Here is a 20,000-nt window from a genome sequence, read left to right as displayed (position 1 = left end):
TGTTAGTTGTATTTAGTTAAGGTGTCAAGACGGAGTCAGAATAATGTCCTGAGCTCTGATGATGTCATGTGTCTCGATGTGTTTGTCCTGAGCTCTGATGATGTCATGTGTCTCGATGTGTTTGTTCGACAACATGAGACTTAAAATATGAACATTGGATTTGAAAATCATGAACTGATGACTGACACACTGGTGTGTGTTCAGCTGTGTTCAGCTGTGTGTTCAGGTGTGTGTGTTTAGGTGTGTGTTCAGGTGTGTGTGTTGAGGTTAGTGCTGTGCGATATGGACAAAATTTTATATCTTGATAACGATATATATCCCGCTATAGTATTTTTTTTATATATATATTTTCAAATCAATCACATCTCAGCACTATTTTTGATAACCATGTGAATGAAGGGCACTTTCTCCTTTTATTCGTGACTTTTTGCAGGACTGTCACAACAAATAAGAATTTGTAAACAAAGCTATTCCAAGCTTTTATGTTAATATAAAAAAATAAAGATCTTTTCCGGGTAGGACAGCCAGTAGGCCTCGCGGCTGGGTTCTGCTTCTGTAACGTAACTAGTAACGTTATTTTCGTCTCCCATTGCGCTCTCCTCCGTCTCCGCCACGCTGCTTTGCCTCTGTTTACTCCCGGGCGACCGGTGCCGTAAACGAGTCCTTGCGGGTGACGTAAAAATGCTACCACAAAGCAGCAGCGTTGCTGCAGTTACATTCGCCTTCATACAGTGAACTTGTTTTGAACTCAACATTTGGATATCCAACGGTCATTCCGACGTTGAGTTGTGCTTTACACGGCGTATTAAATCACAACCGTAGTGTACGTTAGCGTTAGTGTAGCAACAGTGCTAAACAAGTAGCCTACACGTTAAAATTACGATATAAACAACAGAGGGTTATATCCTACGGTAGATATTTTTATATCGCACTACGATATGTATCGTACTATCGCACAGCTCTAGTTGAGGTGTGTCTGTTGAGGTGTGTGTTGAGGCGTGTGTTCAGGTGTGTGTTGAGGCGTGTGTTGAGGCGTGTGTTGAGGCGTGTGTTGAGGTGTCTGTTGAGGTGTGTGTTCAGGTGTGTGTTGAGGCGTGTGTTGAGGTGTGTGTTGAGGCGTGTGTTGAGGCGTGTGTTGAGGTGTGTGTTCAGGTGTGTGTTGAGGTGTGTCTGTTGAGGTGTGTGTTGAGGCGTGTGTTGAGGCGTGTGTTGAGGTGTGTGTTCAGGTGTGTGTTGAGGTGTGTGTTGAGGTGTGTGTTGAGGCGTGTGTTGAGGTGTGTGTTCAGGTGTGTGTTGAGGTGTGTGTTGAGGTGTGTGTTGAGGCGTGTGTTGAGGTGTGTGTTCAGGTGTGTGTTGAGGTGTGTGTTGAGGTGTGTGTTGAGGCGTGTGTTGAGGTGTGTGTTCAGGTGTGTGTTGAGGCGTGTGTTCAGGTGTGTGTTGAGGCGTGTGTTGAGGTGTGTGTTCAGGTGTGTAACTGTCTTGTGTTGCTCTGCAGGGAGAGGACAGAGCTGCTCTGTCTCCTACAGGTAAGCCTTCTATGAGACGCTGCCTTCACGTTACCTGATTTATTTACTGACTGACTTTGACTGATTCTGTTTTTCCTTCCAGCCAATCAGTCGCCTTCTTACCCCAGCTCAGGGGGCGTGGCCTCCTGTCGGACAGCCAGTCTGAGGCCAGAGAGCTTCCTGTTTCGTCTTGGTCAGAAGGAAGAGAAGAGGAAAGGTGAGACCGGAGAGGTCATGTTTCTCTCCTACCTACCTGTGACCTCTCGGGATGGGGTCATCATGTTTACCTGTCAGCTCTCTGACCAAGAGAATGTCCTCTGTCTCCTCCAGGTGATGCTGCCACTCCTCAGAACCAGGACGAGGCTCCTGCTGCTCCTCCTCTGGTTGGAGAAGATGCTGAGCTGGTGGAGCAGCTCCGAAAGGTTCGTATTTCCACCTGTTCACACCTTTGTCTGTACAGATTTACAGATCAAGACAGGACATTTTAAAGGGACAGTCCATCAGTCATCATCTCCTCCTGATGATATAAAGTCAGGCTCAGCCATCATCTCCTCCTGATGATATAAAGTCAGGCTCAGCCATCATCTCCTCCTGATGATATAAAGTCAGGCTCAGCCATCATCTCCTCCTGATGATATAAAGTCAGGCTCAGTCATCATCTCCTCCTGATGATATAAAGTCAGGCTCAGCCATCATCTCCTCCTGATGATATAAAGTCAGGCTCAGTCATCATCTCCTCCTGATGATATAAAGTCAGGCTCAGCCATCATCTCCTCCTGATGATATAAAGTCAGGCTCAGCCATCATCTCCTCCTGATGATATAAAGTCAGGCTCAGCCATCATCTCCTCCTGATGATATAAAGTCAGGCTCAGCCATCATCTCCTCCTGATGATATAAAGTCAGGCTCAGCCATCGTCTCCTCCTGATGATATAAAGTCAGGCTCAGTCATCATCTCCTCCTGATGATATAAAGTCAGGCTCAGCTATCATCTCCTCCTGATGATATAAAGTCAGGCTCAGCCATCATCTCCTCCTGATGATATAAAGTCAGGCTCAGTCATCATCTCCTCCTGATGATATAAAGTCAGGCTCAGTCATCATCTCCTCCTGATGATATAAAGTCAGGCTCAGCCATCATCTCCTCCTGATGATATAAAGTCAGGCTCAGCCATCATCTCCTCCTGATGATATAAAGTCAGGTGAAGTCTCGTAGTCCACAGAACATTTCTGGAGCTTCACAGTAAAACAGAGTTGCAGCGTTCTGCTGAACAGCTGAAGCAGCTGGAGATGATTTAAACATCAGGTGTCTCCATGCAGCTCGTCTGCTGTGATCACAGAGATCAACCTGATCTGAGGAGACCAGATTTATCTTCACTGGAGCTGCTGAGCTAACAGTGTTAGCATGCACCCAGACGAGGGCTGTGTCCAAATTCAGGGGCTGCATCCTTCGCAGGGCGCATTTGAAGGCCAATTACGTCACAACGCTGCGCGAAGGCTGTCCAAATTCGAAGACTCCTTCAAATGCGGCCTTCTCTTCCCTCTTTTTGGAGGACGCACCGCTACTGTCCTTCGCGGCCTCCCATATCCCAAGATCCTTTGCGTACCGCCGCTCAGTCCCGAAACAGAAGAGGGAAAGAAAGAGAAAATGGCGACATCAAGTGGCGCAGACATGACATTCAAATTTAAGTAATGGGTTTATACTCGGTTTTTACTCATTTGAACATCCAACGCCAGATATGTTAAACTTCAAGAGACTATAAAACCTCCAAAGTTTAACTTTCAGTTAAAATACGTGACGCTGGTGATGCTGTGGTAAACATAGTTGTTATTCACCAATGGGTTAATGTTTATTTTGTAATGTTGATAATTCAATTTAGATTTGACACATTGTACACACACAAATAAATGTACACGTTTGATAGATTTGAACCAAAACAGACTTTAATGCATGAACACCTGGTGACGCAACCAGGAAATACTCCGAAGGCTGGACCGTCCCATTTAACAGCGGTGGACGAGGCCTTCAAGGTCTCTCCGAAGGACCCGGCCTCCGTGGGCCGCAAAGGCCGCGTCCTTGAAGGATGCAGCCCCTGAATTTGGACACAGCCCACATGTCGAGAACTCACGACATCCACAACAGCTGTTAACCTGTCTGTCCGTCTCCATCTGTCTGTCTGTCCAGAACATCGAGGCCCGTCTGAAGGTGTCTTTGCCCAGCGACCTGGGAGCCGCCCTGACAGACGGGGTGGTGCTCTGTCACCTTGCCAATCACGTGAGACCACGATCCGTCCCCAGCATCCACGTCCCCTCCCCCGCTGTGGTGAGTACACATCATCATCATCATCATCATCAACATCATCATCACCATCACCACCATCATCATCATCATCATCATCACCATCACCACCATCATCATCATCATCAACATCATCATCATCATCATCATCATCATCACTGTAACTCTGCTCCTCTGTGTCCTGCAGCCTAAACTCACTATGGCCAAATGTCGACGGAACGTTGAGAACTTCCTGGAGGCGTGTCGCAGGATCGGAGTCCCACAGGTAACACACACACACACACACACACACACACACACACACACACACACACACCTCAGTACTGATTAAAGGTGATGCCTCACCTGTGACACCTGATATTCAAATCAGATCTATGTGCTTCTGAATCTGAGCAGATGTTTGATATCAGACTGATCAGTGTGATCTGATGTTGAGTCAGTGACCTGAGATCTGTGTAGTGAATGTATCTTCTCCACTAACAGCTTTTCTTTCTTCTCTTCATCATCTCTTCGTTCATTGATCCTGTTTGATTCTGTCACTCTGTTGTCTTCTGACTTTTCTCCCTCCACACCTCCATCCCACCTCCACACCTCCATCCCACCTCCACACCTCCACACCTCCATCACACCTCCATCCCACCTCCACACCTCCACACCTCCATCACACCTCCATCCCACCTCCACACCAACACTCAGGACAGTCTCTGTTCGGTGGGGGAGGTCCTGGAGGGGGACGGAGGCGGGGTCTATGGGACGGTGGGCGTGTTGCTCTCCATGGCTCCGCCTCCGACTATCAGCCCCTCCCCTCGGGTCCAGCTCGCAGGCTTCGCCCTCTTCTATCTGTCAGTCATGTCGGTGCTGTGTGCCATCTACGTTCACCTGGCACCGCGGGTCTGAACCCCACCTGAGCACAAAGTGTCCGACACAAACGTGTCAACAGACTTCTGAAGATTTTATTTAAATATCCTCCACAGAAACTTCTCAGTGCACCAGAACAAGTCCAGATAACAGTCCGACTCACAGCACTTCATCATGACTCAGTATTCTGTGTTTAGTTCAGCACAAAGTCCACTTTGCTCCGTCAGTCATCGTTATGTTTCCTGCTTCCTGCCTGAGTCCATGTCCTGGTGGGAAGACAGTACCGATGTGCCGAAGTGAACGTCCACCAGCTTCCCTTGGAGGGTTCAGAGGCATCACCAGACCAGTCGTGTATATTTGATCAGAACCAGGCATCAGACGTTATAATAGTTTAAATATGGAGATAACGGAGCACATTTCAGACACTCGTGGAGGATCCAGAGACATTCTTCAGTCCAGTCACGTGTCAGAACCACCTGAACTGTAGCTGTTGTTTTCAGAGATCCTCCTGATGTCTGAGCCCAGAAACTGATTCAAGCCTCCATCACTCCGACCTGAAGGAAGCATGTTGGCAGTTCTGCTCTGCTCTGTAACTCTGAGAGGTACCAGGAGGCACCAGGACTGGACTTCAGGAGTATTTTATCAGATCAGAATTGTTTTTGCACTTAATGAAATCCAGATCAGTTTTCTGTTTGAGGAACGATGTTCTGCTTTCAGTCACTCGAGCCTTTAATGTCCTGAAACACTGAAATCTGAACTGCAGAGGTTTGGACTTGGACCATCAGACCTGGACCTGGGATATGATTCTGATGATGATGTCATCTCCTAAACTTCTTCTTTTTGACAACAGAAACTATTTGAATCAATCAGTCCAACAGCAGCCAATCAGGTTCCAGAGCAGGACATTAAGGTGTTTGTTAGTGAAGACCAGCAGATCATGTGGATGGACTCTGGACCTGGTGGTCCAGACTTAAGACATGTTGGTTTCGACTTGCTTATGACTTTGGACTTGGTCTTAACTCAGACGTGTTGATCTTCAGTTGGACTATTTGGTTGTTACCTATGAACTTGTTGATGGTCCACCTGTGTCTGTCAGCTGCTGTCCGTCTGTGACCTGCTGTCCGTCTGTGACCTGCTGTCCGTCTGTCAGCTGCTGTACGTCTGTCAGCTGCTGTCCGTCTGTCAGCTGCTGTCCGTCTGTGACCTGCTGTCCGTCTGTGACCTGCTGTCCGTCTGTCAGCTGCTGTACGTCTGTCAGCTGCTGTCCGTCTGTCAGCTGCTGTACGTCTGTCAGCTGCTGTACGTCTGTCAGCTGCTGTACGTCTGTCAGCTGCTGTACGTCTGTGACCTGCTGTCCGTCTGTGACCTGCTGTACGTCTGTCAGCTGCTGTACGTCTGTGACCTGCTGTACGTCTGTCAGCTGCTGTACGTCTGTGACCTGCTGTACGTCTGTCAGCTGCTGTACGTCTGTCAGCTGCTGTCCGTCTGTGACCTGCTGTACGTCTGTCACGCGGTCATGTGGTCACGCGGTCACGTGATTACGTGGTCACGCGGTCATGTGGTCACGCGTCATGTGATCACGCGTCATGTGATCACGCGGTCACGTGATTACATGGTCACGTGATTACGTGGTCACGCGGTCATGTGATCACGCGGTCACGTGGTCATGTGGTCACGTGATCACGCGGTCATGTGGTCACGCGGTCATGTGGTCACGCGGTCATGTGATCACACGGTCATGTGATCACACGGTCATGTGGTCACGCGGTCATGTGATCACGCGGTCATGTGGTCACGCGGTCATGTGGTCACGCGGTCATGTGGTCACGCGGTCATGTGATCACACGGTCACGTGATCACGCGGTCATGTGGTCACGCGGTCACGTGATTACGTGGTCACGCGGTCATGTGATCACGCGGTCACGTGGTCATGTGGTCACGTGATCACGCGGTCATGTGGTCACGCGGTCATGTGGTCACGCGGTCATGTGATCACACGGTCATGTGATCACGCGGTCATGTGGTCACGCGGTCATGTGGTCACGCGGTCATGTGGTCACGCGGTCATGTGATCGCGCGGTCATGTGGTCACGCGGTCATGTGATCACACGGTCACGTGATCACGCGGTCATGTGGTCACGCGGTCATGTGGTCACGCGGTCATGTGATCACACGGTCATGTGGTCACGCGGTCATGTGGTCACGCGGTCATGTGGTCACGCGGTCATGTGATCATGTGCTCACGCGGTCATGTGGTCATGCGGTCATGTGGTCACGCGGTCATGTGGTCACGCGGTCATGTGGTCACGCGGTAATGTGATCATGTGCTCACGCGGTCATGTCATGTGGTCATGTGGTCACGCGGTCATGTGATCACGCGGTCATGTGGTCACGCGGTCATGTGATCACGCGGTCACGTGATCACGCGGTCATGTGGTCACGCGGTCATGTGGTCACGTGGTCATGTGGTCACGCGGTAATGTGATCATGTGCTCACGCGGTCATGTCATGTGGTCACGCGGTCATGTCATGTGGTCACGCGGTCATGTGATCACGTGGTCACGCGGTCATGTGGTCACGCGGTCATGTGGTCACGCGGTCATGTGATCATGTGCTCACGCGGTCATGCGGTCATGTGGTCATGCAGTCATGTGGTCACGCGGTCATGTGGTCACGCGGTCATGTGGTCACGCGGTCATGTGGTCACGCGGTAATGTCATGTGGTCATGTGGTCACGCGGTCATGTGATCACGCGGTCACGTGATCACGCGGTCACGTGGTCACGCGGTCATGTGGTCACGCGGTCATGTGGTCACGCGGTCATGTGGTCACGCGGTAATGTGATCATGTGCTCACGCGGTCATGTCATGTGGTCACGCGGTCATGTCATGTGGTCACGCGGTCATGTGATCACGTGGTCACGCGGTCATGTGGTCACGCGGTCATGTGATCCCTCAGGTGAAGTTAAAACTTGACAATCCCATTGGACGTTTACCCTGAAGCTTGTTTCCTGTTGGTTGAAGCCCCGCCCCCTGTGCCTTATGATTGGCTGCCTGTCTGAGTGTTTTTTTTACTGTTTTTACTGTTTGTAAGGTGGTCCAGACCCAAACCTGCTCCAGCAGGAACCAGTGTGGTGGTCCTGTGTGATACTGATGTTTGAGTGAGTCAGCTGACTCTTTATGAGGAACCTTCAGTGTTCACTGGTCAGACAGCAGGAACTGAGCCAGTCATGTTCCTGCTGTCTGTGGTTCTGCTTTTGTTTCCACTGTTCTCCGCTCGCCATGAGGACGAGTTCCTGGGCCTGAGTTTGTGTTCTGCTCAGAAGGTGACCCATCTGTGACGGAGGTGGAGTCTGTCACGTCCTCCATGTTGTTTTCTCTCTCTACAGTTTGTGAAACATGAGGAGAACCTCTAGAACGTTCCTGCAGTAGAACCCTCCAGCTCTGAACTGGTGTACTGGTCAAAGTGGACCTCCTGTGATGGGTCATGCTTTTTATAAGAGTGAGGATGATGAGGATGATGAGGATGATGATGATGATGATGATGATGAGTGAACATTAATAAACAAAGTAAACAGCTGGACTCTGTGTGTCTGTCAGAACCTCAGTCAGAACCTTTCTGTTCTTGTCCTCCATCAGTTCATGTTTATTATTTCTGTTGCCATGGTTACTCTTGTTTTCTCCTTTTGTTTGATTTCACCATCCGTTGACCCGCCTCTCCGTTGTTTTCTTTTGTCCCGCTGTGTGTCTTCTTCTGTGGTGTCTGTCTCTGTAGAGTCAGTTGTGTCTTCCTCTGCACATCCTGGAGGAGCGAGGGCTCCCCCAGGTGGCCGGGACCGTCGGCGCCCTGCTCGACCTGGCCCCGCCCAGACACCCCATCGCCACGACGACAGCCACACCCGGACCCTCCGTCAACATCTAGACAACACGACCACGACCGCACGCGCTCAGTCGCCTCCTGTGACGCTGCGACAGACGACCTTTAGATAAAAACAGTTTGGATCTGAAGGAGACGAAGACTGAGGATGAAACCGTGACGACAGGTTTCAGTTCATTTACTAAATATTTGCACAAAAACCCGACTGGCAGCTGCAGCGAGTCTCCAGGAGGCTGAGTTCAGTTCAGGACTCATGACCCTGATAGATCCTCGTAGTTTCATGGTCCAGTTGGTTTGTAGATGAATCTGACTCTTTGAGGATGTTGGGCCTGATTCTTAACGTGTCTTTTTCTGACTCTGATCAGCTGAACCGTCAGTTCTAACACTGACGGACTGTAACTGTCTGCAGTTTTCAGCTGACATTATTAACCTTTAATTTATTTATAGATCCACTAAACACTTGATGTAAACAAGGTCGGGACATATTTAGACACAAAGCATGAAAATTAAAAAATGAAATCTTTAAAAACAAAATTACATCAAAGAGAAAACAACGCAAACGAGTGAAGACCTGATCCAGTTGGTTTGGAAATGAAGCTAATGTAGCAACATGCTAATGTAACTTTACATGACACTAATGTAGCATGCTGCTAATGTTGGCCTTTAATGGAGTAGTTGCTATGGAGATGATGTTAGCATAGCTCGCAGCTAATATTTGCTAACATTATGAATAGCAAGTACATAAAGCTAACTCTGCTAGCTGTAACCATTAACTAGTAATAAGCACTTGGTTTTGGGCTGAAGCTAATATAGGTTGATGCCAACATTAGCATTTATAGCATTTTATTTAAGTTAATTCAAAGTTAAATCCAACAATACAATTAGCCATCAAAAGCATAGCAATAGCAACATAGATGTACAGTAGATGATCTAAAAATGCTAGCTGCTAGTCTAGTTGAAGTAGAGGCTAAGCTAACACAGCTAGCTGTAAGCATGAGCTAATGTAACTCAACCTGTAACTTGTTTTTAACAATTTGTTTTGAAAATTACACCAACAATACAAACAGATATTGATCGAACATATAGATGTTTAGTAATTGATATGAAATTGCTCACTGCTAATATTGGCTAACATTATGAACTTAATTGGTTTTACAGTTAAACTTAAATCTCACGTCTAGTTGCTAATAATTAGCTCAAATATTTGTTGATTTTGAGATTTAATGACAGCTAGCTGTAATGTTACACATGCTAACATTAATCTACTTGGTTGGGACATGAAGCTAATGTCTCGTTAGTCGGTTTTGAGATGAAATCGGCGCTGCAAGTTGCCAACGATAATGTTAATTTCAGCCAACCTTATGAACTCAGTAAGTTTGCAGGTTAGGCTATCGTAGCTAGCTATGATGTTAAACATTAGTTAACACTACATTAATATGTTTTCAGTTGAAGCTAACATGGCTAATGTTAGCCAACATGTAGCTGTCATCAGGTGATCCTTCAGGTCTTCGTGTCTCCATCAGATCCAAATGTCACAACTGACAGTTAATTTAAATTAGCATCTTTCATTTCATCTTTACTGTGGTCTGAGTGGACGTGAGTCTGAGTGTCAGCGATGGACGTCACCTGATGAAGACAAAGGTCTGCTGAACCCTGAACTCTGACTTGGAGGATGTTTATGGTCTTCAGTCTCACAGCCAACAGATGGACGTCGTCTCTTCTGTTTAGTTTTTATTTGCACCCTGTCGTTAATATTATTCTGGTGTTTTTATTCTTCCCGAGAGTCTGAGCTGTCTCCTGATGTGATTGGAGGAGGACGATCAGGTGGTGTGTCCACCCTCTCCTCCTTGGGTTTCTGTTGCATTCTGGGACATTTTGATGATGACATGAATCCTGATCTGACACTAAAACACTGTGTGAGCTGTTCTGCTGTCACACTTTCAGTTTTTATCTTATTCAAATGTATGTGTACAAATATATTCTGTAAATATATACATATAAATATATATATGAGGCTGAAACGTGTGTTGCCATGACGACACTCAGACAGACGCAGTCCGTAATCTGAGGTCAAAGGACGAGTTTTTAGTTTGAAAATGTAACAACACACATCGCAGTGGGCGGAGCTCCAACTCAGTGTGTTTAAAGGAGCAGTTCACCCAAAACATAGAACACGTGTCGTCTGCTCCTGTAACTGCAGCGCAGTTTATCTGACAGCTTTAACTTCTCCATCACACGTTGTGTTCACTGACGCTTCTCATGCTCACAAATCAGACTGCAGGTTTAAAAAACACAATCATGTTGCTCTAAATTCAGCCTCCACGTCAATAATCTGCTCAGTTACAGTGAGTTGCAGCGACACAATACATCCCATAATATCCTGCAGCTGACAGGACAGGAGAGAATTGTAATTTAAAATTTAACGTCACAACATGTTTTAATGAGAGCTCGTGTTGCATTCAGGTGATGTGGGACTGATGAGAGACCAGTTTTGAACCTTCAGTTTGTTCCTGTTTCACCTGAACGCAGCATCACAACTCCAGTATTTAAAAGTCCCAGGCTGATTCCTGCCCCTGACGAGCTCCACCAATCAGAGACTGAACTTTGACCCCGCCCTCTGTAGGTGTTTCAGAACATCAGTGAGTTCAGCTCCTGTTAATGAGCTGCCTGTGAGGCAGAACCCAGGGCCCAGCAGTCAGGTGCAGTGATTGACAGTTGTGCTGTCCAATCGTGTGTCCTGAGTGGACAGGTGCTCTGCAGGTGTTAGAGGTTTGAGACTGAACACAGCTGGTTTCATGTTTGTACAGATGTTTTATGTTTTTCTTCTTCATGTGTTTCTCCTGCTGCGGTGACGGGGGTGACAGGTCAAGTGACGGGGGTGACGGGTCTCGTGACAGTGACGGGTCACGTGACGGGGGTGACTGGTCTCGTGACGGGGGTGACGGGTTACGTGACGGGGGTGACGGGTCTCGTGACGGGGGTGACGGGTCACGTGACGGGGGTGACGGGTCGTGACGGGGGTGACGGGGCTCGTGACGGGTCACGTGACGGCTCTCGTGACGGGGGTGACGGGTCGTGACGGGGGTGACGGGGCTCCATGTGCGAGTGTCACGTGGTTTTAAAGGACATTCCACCGTGTTGTCAGGACTAAACGTCTCACAGTTTTTAAGTTTTACATTTTTTCACTTTGTTTTATTTTTTTGCTGAAAACTGTATAAAAGATTTGAACACAGCTGTAAGAAAAGTTGAGTTAAGTTTAAGTGCATTAAATAAATATTTTAATTTGACTCCTCACTGACGTTAATGTTCATGTTGTGTTAGAAACAGCTGACTTCACCCTGATATTTGCATAAAGTACAGTAACATGGCCTCTTAGCTGCAAGGCTCAGTGAGCTAACAGCAGCTCGATGCTATAGCAGAGTGTAGTGAGCAGCAGTTAGCGGTCATGCTGCCCCCTGTCGTTTGTATCTCACACATTACACCTTTAAAGTCTCCTCATATGTAATGTTGGCTAAATTAGCTAGCATCAGTTAGCATCATGGCATTTCGGATTCAGGTACATTTACTCAGTTGCTGTACTTGTGTCTATCTGGAGTACTTGTACTGTGCTTGAGTATTTTTATTGTACATTTTACTCCATTACATTTATCTGACAGTTTTAGTTACTGGTAGTTTAGCAGATCCAGATCAACAATACAAAATATAAACAATAAATAAATGATGATGTTTTATCGTCTGTTGTTCCGCACTAACTTCTAAACTACGGAGCAGTATGTAAATATAAACACGTTAAAAGGATCCATATTCACCAGCTGCCACAATAAAGTGATGAACACATGAATAATTATACAATGATCATTTATGATTCTGACATTTTGCACCATGAATACTTTACTTTCAGAACTTCAAGTTAATTTTACTCTTTTGTTCTTCTGCTTCTTACTTTGTTTTATTGTGACGGGACCAGATGAAGCTATAGTTTGTATAATAAATAATAAAGTGTAAATTAAAGGGGCCCTGTAATAAAAAGTGAAGATGTGTTTGTGTTGTAGATAAAAACACAAATATTCAGATGAGGAAAAACTTTCAAATGTCAGTTTTTCACTGAATCTTTACTGATGTCATCAGATGAACACAGAAACACAAGTTACAACAACTAAACCAACAATGTGTGAAACATAAAAACAGATTAAAGAACTGATGACGACAATCCTGAAGAATCTGACGAGCTGAGACTCAATAACTCACAAATATGACCTTTGACCTTTTTAACTAAAAACTTAAACATGTAAATAATTCAGTTTCAGAGAATAAAGACAGAAACATGTCAGTTTGATTTCAAACAATTAGAGATGTTTTGAATGGACACACATTCTGTAATAAACGTTAAAAGAAGGTTATTTGACATTATAATAATAAAAGCATTATTTTTTAAAACAGTTTTTCAGGTTCTTCACAATAAAAGCAGTAAAGCAAACAGAATGATCAAATATGCTAAAAATAATGTGACAAAACTGCGTGTAACAAAGTTATTGTGTATTTTTCTTCATAAAATAAACTATAATAAACTATTCCGTCACATTTAAAAATGAAATATATTTCAAATACAAATATCTGAGTATATATCTGTGTGTATCTGTGTGTATCTGTGTGTATATCTCTGTGTGTGTCTGTGTGTGTATCTGTGTGTGTATCTGTGTGTGTGTCTGTGTATATCTGTGTGTATCTGTGTGTATCTGTGTGTGTGTATCTGTGTGTATCTGTGTGTGTGTCTGTGTATATCTGTGTGTGTATCTGTGTGTGTATCTGTGTGTGTATCTGTGTGTATATCTGTGTGTGTGTCTGTGTGTGTATCTGTGTGTGTGTCTGTGTGTGTATCTGTGTGTGTGTCTGTGTGTGTATCTGTGTGTGTATCTGTGTGTGTGTCTGTGTGTGTATCTGTGTGTGTATCTGTGTGTATCTGTGTGTGTATCTGTGTGTATCTGTGTGTGTCTGTGTATATCTGTGTGTGTATCTGTGTGTATCTGTGTGTGTCTGTGTGTGTGTATCTGTGTGTGTCTGTGTGTGTGTCTGTGTATATCTGTGTGTATCTGTGTGTGTATCTGTGTGTGTATCTGTGTGTATCTGTGTGTGTGTCTGTGTGTGTATCTGTGTGTGTCTGTGTGTGTGTCTGTGTATATCTGTGTGTATCTGTGTGTGTCTGTGTGTGTCTGTGTATATCTGTGTGTGTATTTGTGTATATCTGTGTGTATCTGTGTGTGTATCTGTGTGTGTCTGTGTGTGTCTGTGTGTATCTGTGTGTGTCTGTGTGTGTGTCTGTGTATATCTGTGTATATCTGTGTGTATCTGTGTGTATATCTGTGTGTATATCTGTGTATATCTGTGTATATCTGTGTGTATATCTGTGTGTATATCTGTGTGTGTATCTGTGTGTGTATCTGTGTGTATCTGTGTGTGTATATCTGTGTATATCTGTGTGTATATCTGTGTATATCTGTGTATATCTGTGTGTGTATCTGTGTATATCTGTGTATATCTGTGTGTGTATCTGTGTGTATATCTGTGTGTATATCTGTGTGTATCTGTGTGTATCTGTGTGTATATCTGTGTGTGTGTCTGTGTATATCTGTGTGTGTATCTGTGTGTGTATCTGTGTGTGTATCTGTGTGTATATCTGTGTGTGTGTCTGTGTGTGTATCTGTGTGTGTGTCTGTGTGTGTATCTGTGTGTGTGTCTGTGTGTGTATCTGTGTGTGTATCTGTGTGTGTGTCTGTGTGTGTATCTGTGTGTGTATCTGTGTGTATCTGTGTGTGTATCTGTGTGTATCTGTGTGTGTCTGTGTATATCTGTGTGTGTATCTGTGTGTATCTGTGTGTGTCTGTGTGTGTGTATCTGTGTGTGTCTGTGTGTGTGTCTGTGTATATCTGTGTGTATCTGTGTGTGTATCTGTGTGTGTATCTGTGTGTATCTGTGTGTGTGTCTGTGTGTGTATCTGTGTGTGTCTGTGTGTGTGTCTGTGTATATCTGTGTGTATCTGTGTGTGTCTGTGTGTGTCTGTGTATATCTGTGTGTGTATTTGTGTATATCTGTGTGTATCTGTGTGTGTATCTGTGTGTGTCTGTGTGTGTCTGTGTGTATCTGTGTGTGTCTGTGTGTGTGTCTGTGTATATCTGTGTATATCTGTGTGTATCTGTGTGTATATCTGTGTGTATATCTGTGTATATCTGTGTATATCTGTGTGTATATCTGTGTGTATATCTGTGTGTGTATCTGTGTGTGTATCTGTGTGTATCTGTGTGTGTATATCTGTGTATATCTGTGTGTATATCTGTGTATATCTGTGTATATCTGTGTGTGTATCTGTGTATATCTGTGTATATCTGTGTGTGTATCTGTGTGTATATCTGTGTGTATATCTGTGTGTATCTGTGTGTATCTGTGTGTATATCTGTGTGTATCTGTGTGTGTATCTGTGTGTGTATATCTGTGTATATCTGTGTGTGTATCTGTGTGTATATCTGTGTATATCTGTGTGTATATCTGTGTGTATCTGTGTGTATCTGTGTGTGTCTGTGTGTGTATCTGTGTGTGTCTGTGTGTGTATCTGTGTGTATCTGTGTGTGTCTGTGTGTGTATCTGTGTGTGTATCTGTGTGTGTCTGTGTGTGTATCTGTGTGTATCTGTGTGTGTATCTGTGTGTATCTGTGTGTGTCTGTGTGTATATCTGTGTGTGTATCTGTGTGTGTGTCTGTGTGTGTATCTGTGTGTGTATCGGGGTCCATTTTGTTCAGGCGGGTCCGCGGACACCTCTGTTTACGATAATTTCCCAGCATGCCTTTCTCACTTCCTTTTCCTCCATTTTTCCCCTCACAGTGAAGGTAAGAGAGCCGCCATGTCTGACTAAATGTTCAAATATCTCCGTTAATCCGCGTTTTTTCTGCCTGATACTCGGCGGCAGTTCACGGTCAGTGTGTCCTCTGTCTGTCGGTGTGTCTGTGTCGGTGCTGGAGTCTGTGATGGCGGAGATTGAGTTTGGATGGAGCTAACAGCGGCTAACAGAGCGGGGATCAGCCGAGCCGCAGAGCTGAAGGCGGGGGTAGATTCAGCCCGAGGTCCCGCTGTGTGTCGGGGCTGAGCTGCGACAACATGGCGGTGTTAGAAGCTGGTCTGCTCGGTAACAGTTTCCCGGGTTTCACCGGTGACGGTGCCGGTAGCAGCGAGCACAGCTAGCGTTAGCATGTTAGCATCAGCATGACTGTCTCGTGTGACGTGTTTGTACGTTAGTTTGAATCGAGCTGTTACAGATTCATCCGTCACCTGTTCATTAAGTGTCTGTGGGCTGAAAGTAGAAGGGCTCGTTAGTTTCAGACGTTTAGTTTAGTCTCCTGCTGTTAGCATCGGTTACTGATCCACTGTAGGAGGTGCAGCTAGCTGAAGCTAAGTCGCTGAGCAGCCTGCAGAACAGAGCTGTGGTGGGTTCAGTACAGGACTGTTGGACCTGACGGCTCCTGATAGACAGATAACTGAGTCCTACGTAACATGTTCATGATCAATAATACGAACTGTACAATAAGTCCCGCTGCAGACACACGTCTCTGTGCACCAGGTACACGAGCTTCACCTCAGGTCTTCAGCTCCACCACGTAAACACGATGGTGCTTTATACAACTGACAGAACCGCTCATCAGGAAGAGGTCCAACATTCACATGAACACGTGAAAAGAAATGATCTGTAGTGTTGATGTGTGTTTGTCTGTGCAGGTGGACTCACCTGGAGAAGACTGACGATGCCTGGAAGGTAAAATCACCTGAACAGTTTATCTGACTCGGGTCAGACTCTTCTTCTCTCAGGGCAGAAATATGGTCCACAAGTACGAGAACAGAAGCTTCCAGCTGCACAAGATGGATCTCAGGTGTCACCGGTACATTACAGCAGTGTGAGAGTGAGCTGCAGGCTGAACATTTCGGCCTCCATCATCATATTTCTGACACCTGCTCACCTCACCTGCAGCAGGACACCAGGTTTACAGCCTGCTGCTGTCATGGAAACACTTCAGTTAGCTGTTTCAGCCATATAAGGACGGACGTTTGTCACTTAACCTGTACAGAAACGTTCACTGTGTGATTGTTCCAGCTGGAGCAGGTGTTTTTGCACTTTCAGGCTTGTGTGGACCATGTTTCTGCTCTGAGCTGCAGGAAGCAGAGAAGAAGAAATGTGTTTTAAGTTGAATATATTAACTGTGTGTGTGTGTGTGTGTGCGTGTGCAGACTGTGGAGTAAGGCCATCTTCACCGGCTATAAGCGCGGTCTGAGGAACCAGCGTGAACACACGGCTCTGCTGAAGCTGGAGGGATGTTACACCAGAGACGAGGTGGACTTCTACCTGGGCAAACGCTGCGCCTACGTCTACAAGGCCAAGAAGTAAGAACCAGCAGGGGTCAGAGGTCAGGGAAGTGTGAGGGGACAACACCTGTTGGGCTCCCTGATCAGACACACAGAACGCTCACCTGTTCACTGTCTGATCAGAGAGGATCTTTGACGTCACTACTTTTAACACGGTGACATGTTGGTCAGAGATGCTCGACAGCAGACGAGTCACGTTTAGAGACGTTGGAGGACAGAGACGAGTCACGTTTAGAGACGTTGGAGGACAGAGACGAGTCACGTTTAGAGACGTTGGAGAACAGAGACGAGTCACGTTTAGAGACGTTGGAGAACAGAGACGAGTCACGTTTAGAGACGTTGGAGGACAGAGACAAGTCACGTTTAGAGACGTTGGAGGACAGAGACGAGTCACGTTTAGAGACGTTGGAGAACAGAGACGAGTCACGTTTAGAGACGTTGGAGAACAGAGACGAGTCACGTTTAGAGACGTTGGAGGACAGAGACAAGTCACGTTTAGAGACGTTGGAGGACAGAGACGAGTCACGTTTAGAGACGTTGGAGGACAGAGACGAGTCACGTTTAGAGACGTTGGAGGACAGAGACAAGTCACGTTTAGAGACGTTGGAGGACAGAGACGAGTCACATTCAGAGACTTTAGAGGACAGAGACGTTGGAGGACAGAGACGAGTCGCTATGTGAGGATTAAAACGCTAAAATGTTAAAATTATGAATGAAGTCTGGTTTGAATCAGACAAGTCTGTTTTCTGTTGAAGTTGTGTATAATCCTCCATCATTGAGCTGACTGACTCCACCCGTCTGGGCCGTCCTGCAGTATGAATGTATGCCTCCTCTCGTGTGCAGGAACACGGTGACGCCGGGCGGTAAACCCAACAAGACCCGAGTGATCTGGGGGAAGGTGACCAGAGCGCACGGCAGCAGCGGGATGGTCCGAGCCAAGTTCAGCAGCAACCTGCCGGCCAAAGCCATCGGACACAGAGTCAGAGTGGTGAGTTCAGGGACCCCAGGACACCTGAGGGGTGGTGTGTTCAGGGACACCATGTATCACTGTGTTTATATAAAACCTCTCTGGTGTTTGGGCGTACAGTTCATCTTCACTGCCTGTTAAGTTTTTCTGATCACTTGTTCTCGGAGCTGTAAAGAAGTCGTGTGGACGGGTAGTTTGAGAGTTAACGAGCAGCTTCAGAACAACAGACACTCTGCATGTTAACAGTAAACAGTCTGAAACATAAAACATAAATACATTTGTTGGCAGGTATATGGACGAGGACATGTTGTTAGGCTGTTCATATTGATCTGTGTCACTGGGTGGATATTTGGATTGTAAATAAACTAGGATTGATATTTATTGATTGAATTGGTGGTAAATCGTCAGATGTTTAGATTTTAGTCGCAGGTGAATTTCAGAATCTGTTGGAGAGTTAAAAGAAGAAAAGTGAGACGGGATGGAAGTTTTACTTCTTCCTGCTTCAGACGAATGTTACTTTTGTTTTGTTTTAATTTTTAGTTAGGAATAAAGTCCTTGATTCATTCCAGGTTTGGATTTTAGCTCGTCTTTAAACGCATCACCAGCTGAATCCTCCTGAACATGGGGACTCTGACATCATCAGTCACTCAGTGATGTCACAGGTTTCTAAAACAGCTGTTAGAAAAGTGGTTCGGGCTGAAGGATGAGTTTGTTCTGTGACTGACTGGATGTCTGTAATAAACGTGAATAATTCAGTTACAGAAACATTCAGAGCGGTCGTGACTCATTGATTATCTGTTGCCTCGGTAACAGCGCTGATACCTGCAACATTGATGATACAAAGTAAAGTTAAAAATGTTCATGATATTTTCTGTAACTAAGCAACAGACCAGAGTAAACGGTCAGATGGCTTGTTTTAAATCCCGTCTGTGAGGGCTCGGCCTCGGCCCGGCGCGAGGTGTCGTGAGTTCAGGTGCGTCTGTGTGTCCTGTCTTCATGTCCTCATGTGTCCTTCTGTCCGTCTCTTCCAGATGCTGTATCCCTCTCGAGTGTGAAGAGGAAACATCTGCAGCGTCTCATGTTCTTGTTTGTACAGAAACAATAAACTGATCAGGTTCAAAGCTGCTGCTGCTCCGACTCTTCTTTATTAACATGTTGATTACTGTGACATCATCATTACTGTGACATCATCATTACTGTGACATCATCATCACGTGATGGAGCTGCTCAGAGGAGCTCATCAGAATCAGCTCAGTGTTCTGATCTGTGAACTGTCCCTTTTTTTAAATTCAGTGTCTCAGCTCAAAGCAAAGCATGCTGGGAGAGTGACGGTACATCCTGACAGTCCGTCCGTCACTACGTGTACTCAACGACATGTCAGAACACGTACTTGTGGTTACTTTAATGATTACGTGCTGCGTCGGACCCAAAGTGGCTCATTGTAACAGTATATTTAAATGTTCTGGTGAAGAGACCCGGTGGGTCCAGATCAGCGTCTGAACGTCTCCCTCTGCTGGTGGACGAGTCGACTGTTCACTGGAGTTTAGTTGTTATATCTTATATTAATATCTTTAATTAAAAATGATCATTTATTCCAACAGCTTCCTGTCAGAGGTGACGTCAGACTGTTGCTATGGAAACAAAGGTTTCATATTTGAACACTTTGATCTTCAGTAAGTTCACATTTACGTCATCAAAGTGTTTCATGTGTCAGACGAGTTAAAATATTCATATTTAAACTTTTAAAACCAAAACGTCTGTACGTCAGTCGGGTCTGACGTCACTACAGGGGAGAAACCACGTGAGGGCCTGGCGTCACGTAGGACTGCATCTCCCATGATCCCATGCGCCGCTGCTGCTGTTCCGCTCGAGCTGTTTACTGAGAGCAGCGGACCTGAAGGAGGACAGGCAGGACGGAGAGTTTGTCCTCAGCGCGAGGACACACAGACAGACAGGTGAGACAGACAGACAGGTGAGCGGCTCACCGACCATCAGCTGATCTCAGGTTTGTGTTTGGACTCGTTTCCGGTGTGATGCTCGGAGCGCGAGGACACTTCGTCTCCTGACGGCAGCATCACATGCTTTTATTCTGA

General features: G+C 46.0%; 2 protein-coding genes across 4 annotated transcripts in view; both read left to right on the top strand.

Moving 5' to 3' along the window:
• The window catches only part of lrch3 (leucine-rich repeats and calponin homology (CH) domain containing 3), a 29,524-nt gene extending 17,700 nt beyond the window's left edge, over positions 1-11,824 (top strand). Inside the window, exons 18-23 of the mRNA XM_073483427.1 lie at positions 1,496-1,526; positions 1,609-1,722; positions 1,836-1,927; positions 3,690-3,827; positions 3,991-4,068; positions 8,436-11,824. Coding sequence (XP_073339528.1) covers positions 1,496-1,526; positions 1,609-1,722; positions 1,836-1,927; positions 3,690-3,827; positions 3,991-4,068; positions 8,436-8,582 — 600 coding nt within the window. The 3' untranslated portion in view covers positions 8,583-11,824. The remainder of the gene's footprint in view (positions 1-1,495; positions 1,527-1,608; positions 1,723-1,835; positions 1,928-3,689; positions 3,828-3,990; positions 4,069-8,435) is intronic.
• A 3,557-nt stretch (positions 11,825-15,381) lies between these two features.
• rpl35a (ribosomal protein L35a) lies at positions 15,382-19,028 on the top strand. Of its 3 annotated transcripts, none has more exons than XM_073485980.1 (5): positions 15,382-15,415; positions 16,299-16,335; positions 16,806-16,958; positions 17,784-17,928; positions 18,939-19,028. In XM_073485980.1, exons 2-5 carry the CDS (start codon positions 16,325-16,327, stop codon positions 18,960-18,962), a joined length of 333 nt encoding a protein of 110 aa, XP_073342081.1. In that variant the 5' UTR covers positions 15,382-15,415; positions 16,299-16,324; the 3' UTR covers positions 18,963-19,028. The 3 variants fall into 3 exon arrangements, with proteins under 3 accessions (XP_073342081.1, XP_073342072.1, XP_073342065.1); XM_073485971.1 differs by lacking the exon at positions 15,382-15,415 and adding an exon at positions 15,669-15,711; XM_073485964.1 differs by lacking the exon at positions 15,382-15,415 and adding an exon at positions 16,062-16,143.
• Positions 19,029-20,000: the final 972 nt, after the last annotated feature.

The sequence above is a fragment of the Pagrus major genome, chromosome 2 (assembly GCF_040436345.1).
Source record: "Pagrus major chromosome 2, Pma_NU_1.0".
NCBI lineage: Eukaryota > Metazoa > Chordata > Actinopteri > Spariformes > Sparidae > Pagrus > Pagrus major.
Note: the sequence above shows the minus strand (reverse complement) of the source record. Positions and strands in the feature narration are given on the sequence as shown.

What these genes read in the sequence shown, in the direction of transcription:
- rpl35a (XM_073485964.1), top strand. Translation starts at nt 16,077, where the DNA reads ATGTTCATGATCAATAATACGAACTGTACAATAAGTCCCGCTGCAGAC. An exon ending in AGACTGACGATGCCTGGAAG is followed by an intron (nt 16,336 to 16,805) that starts GTAAAATCACCT and finishes GTGCGTGTGCAG; the next exon opens with ACTGTGGAGTAAGGCCATCT. An exon ending in TACGTCTACAAGGCCAAGAA is followed by an intron (nt 16,959 to 17,783) that starts GTAAGAACCAGC and finishes TCTCGTGTGCAG; the next exon opens with GAACACGGTGACGCCGGGCG.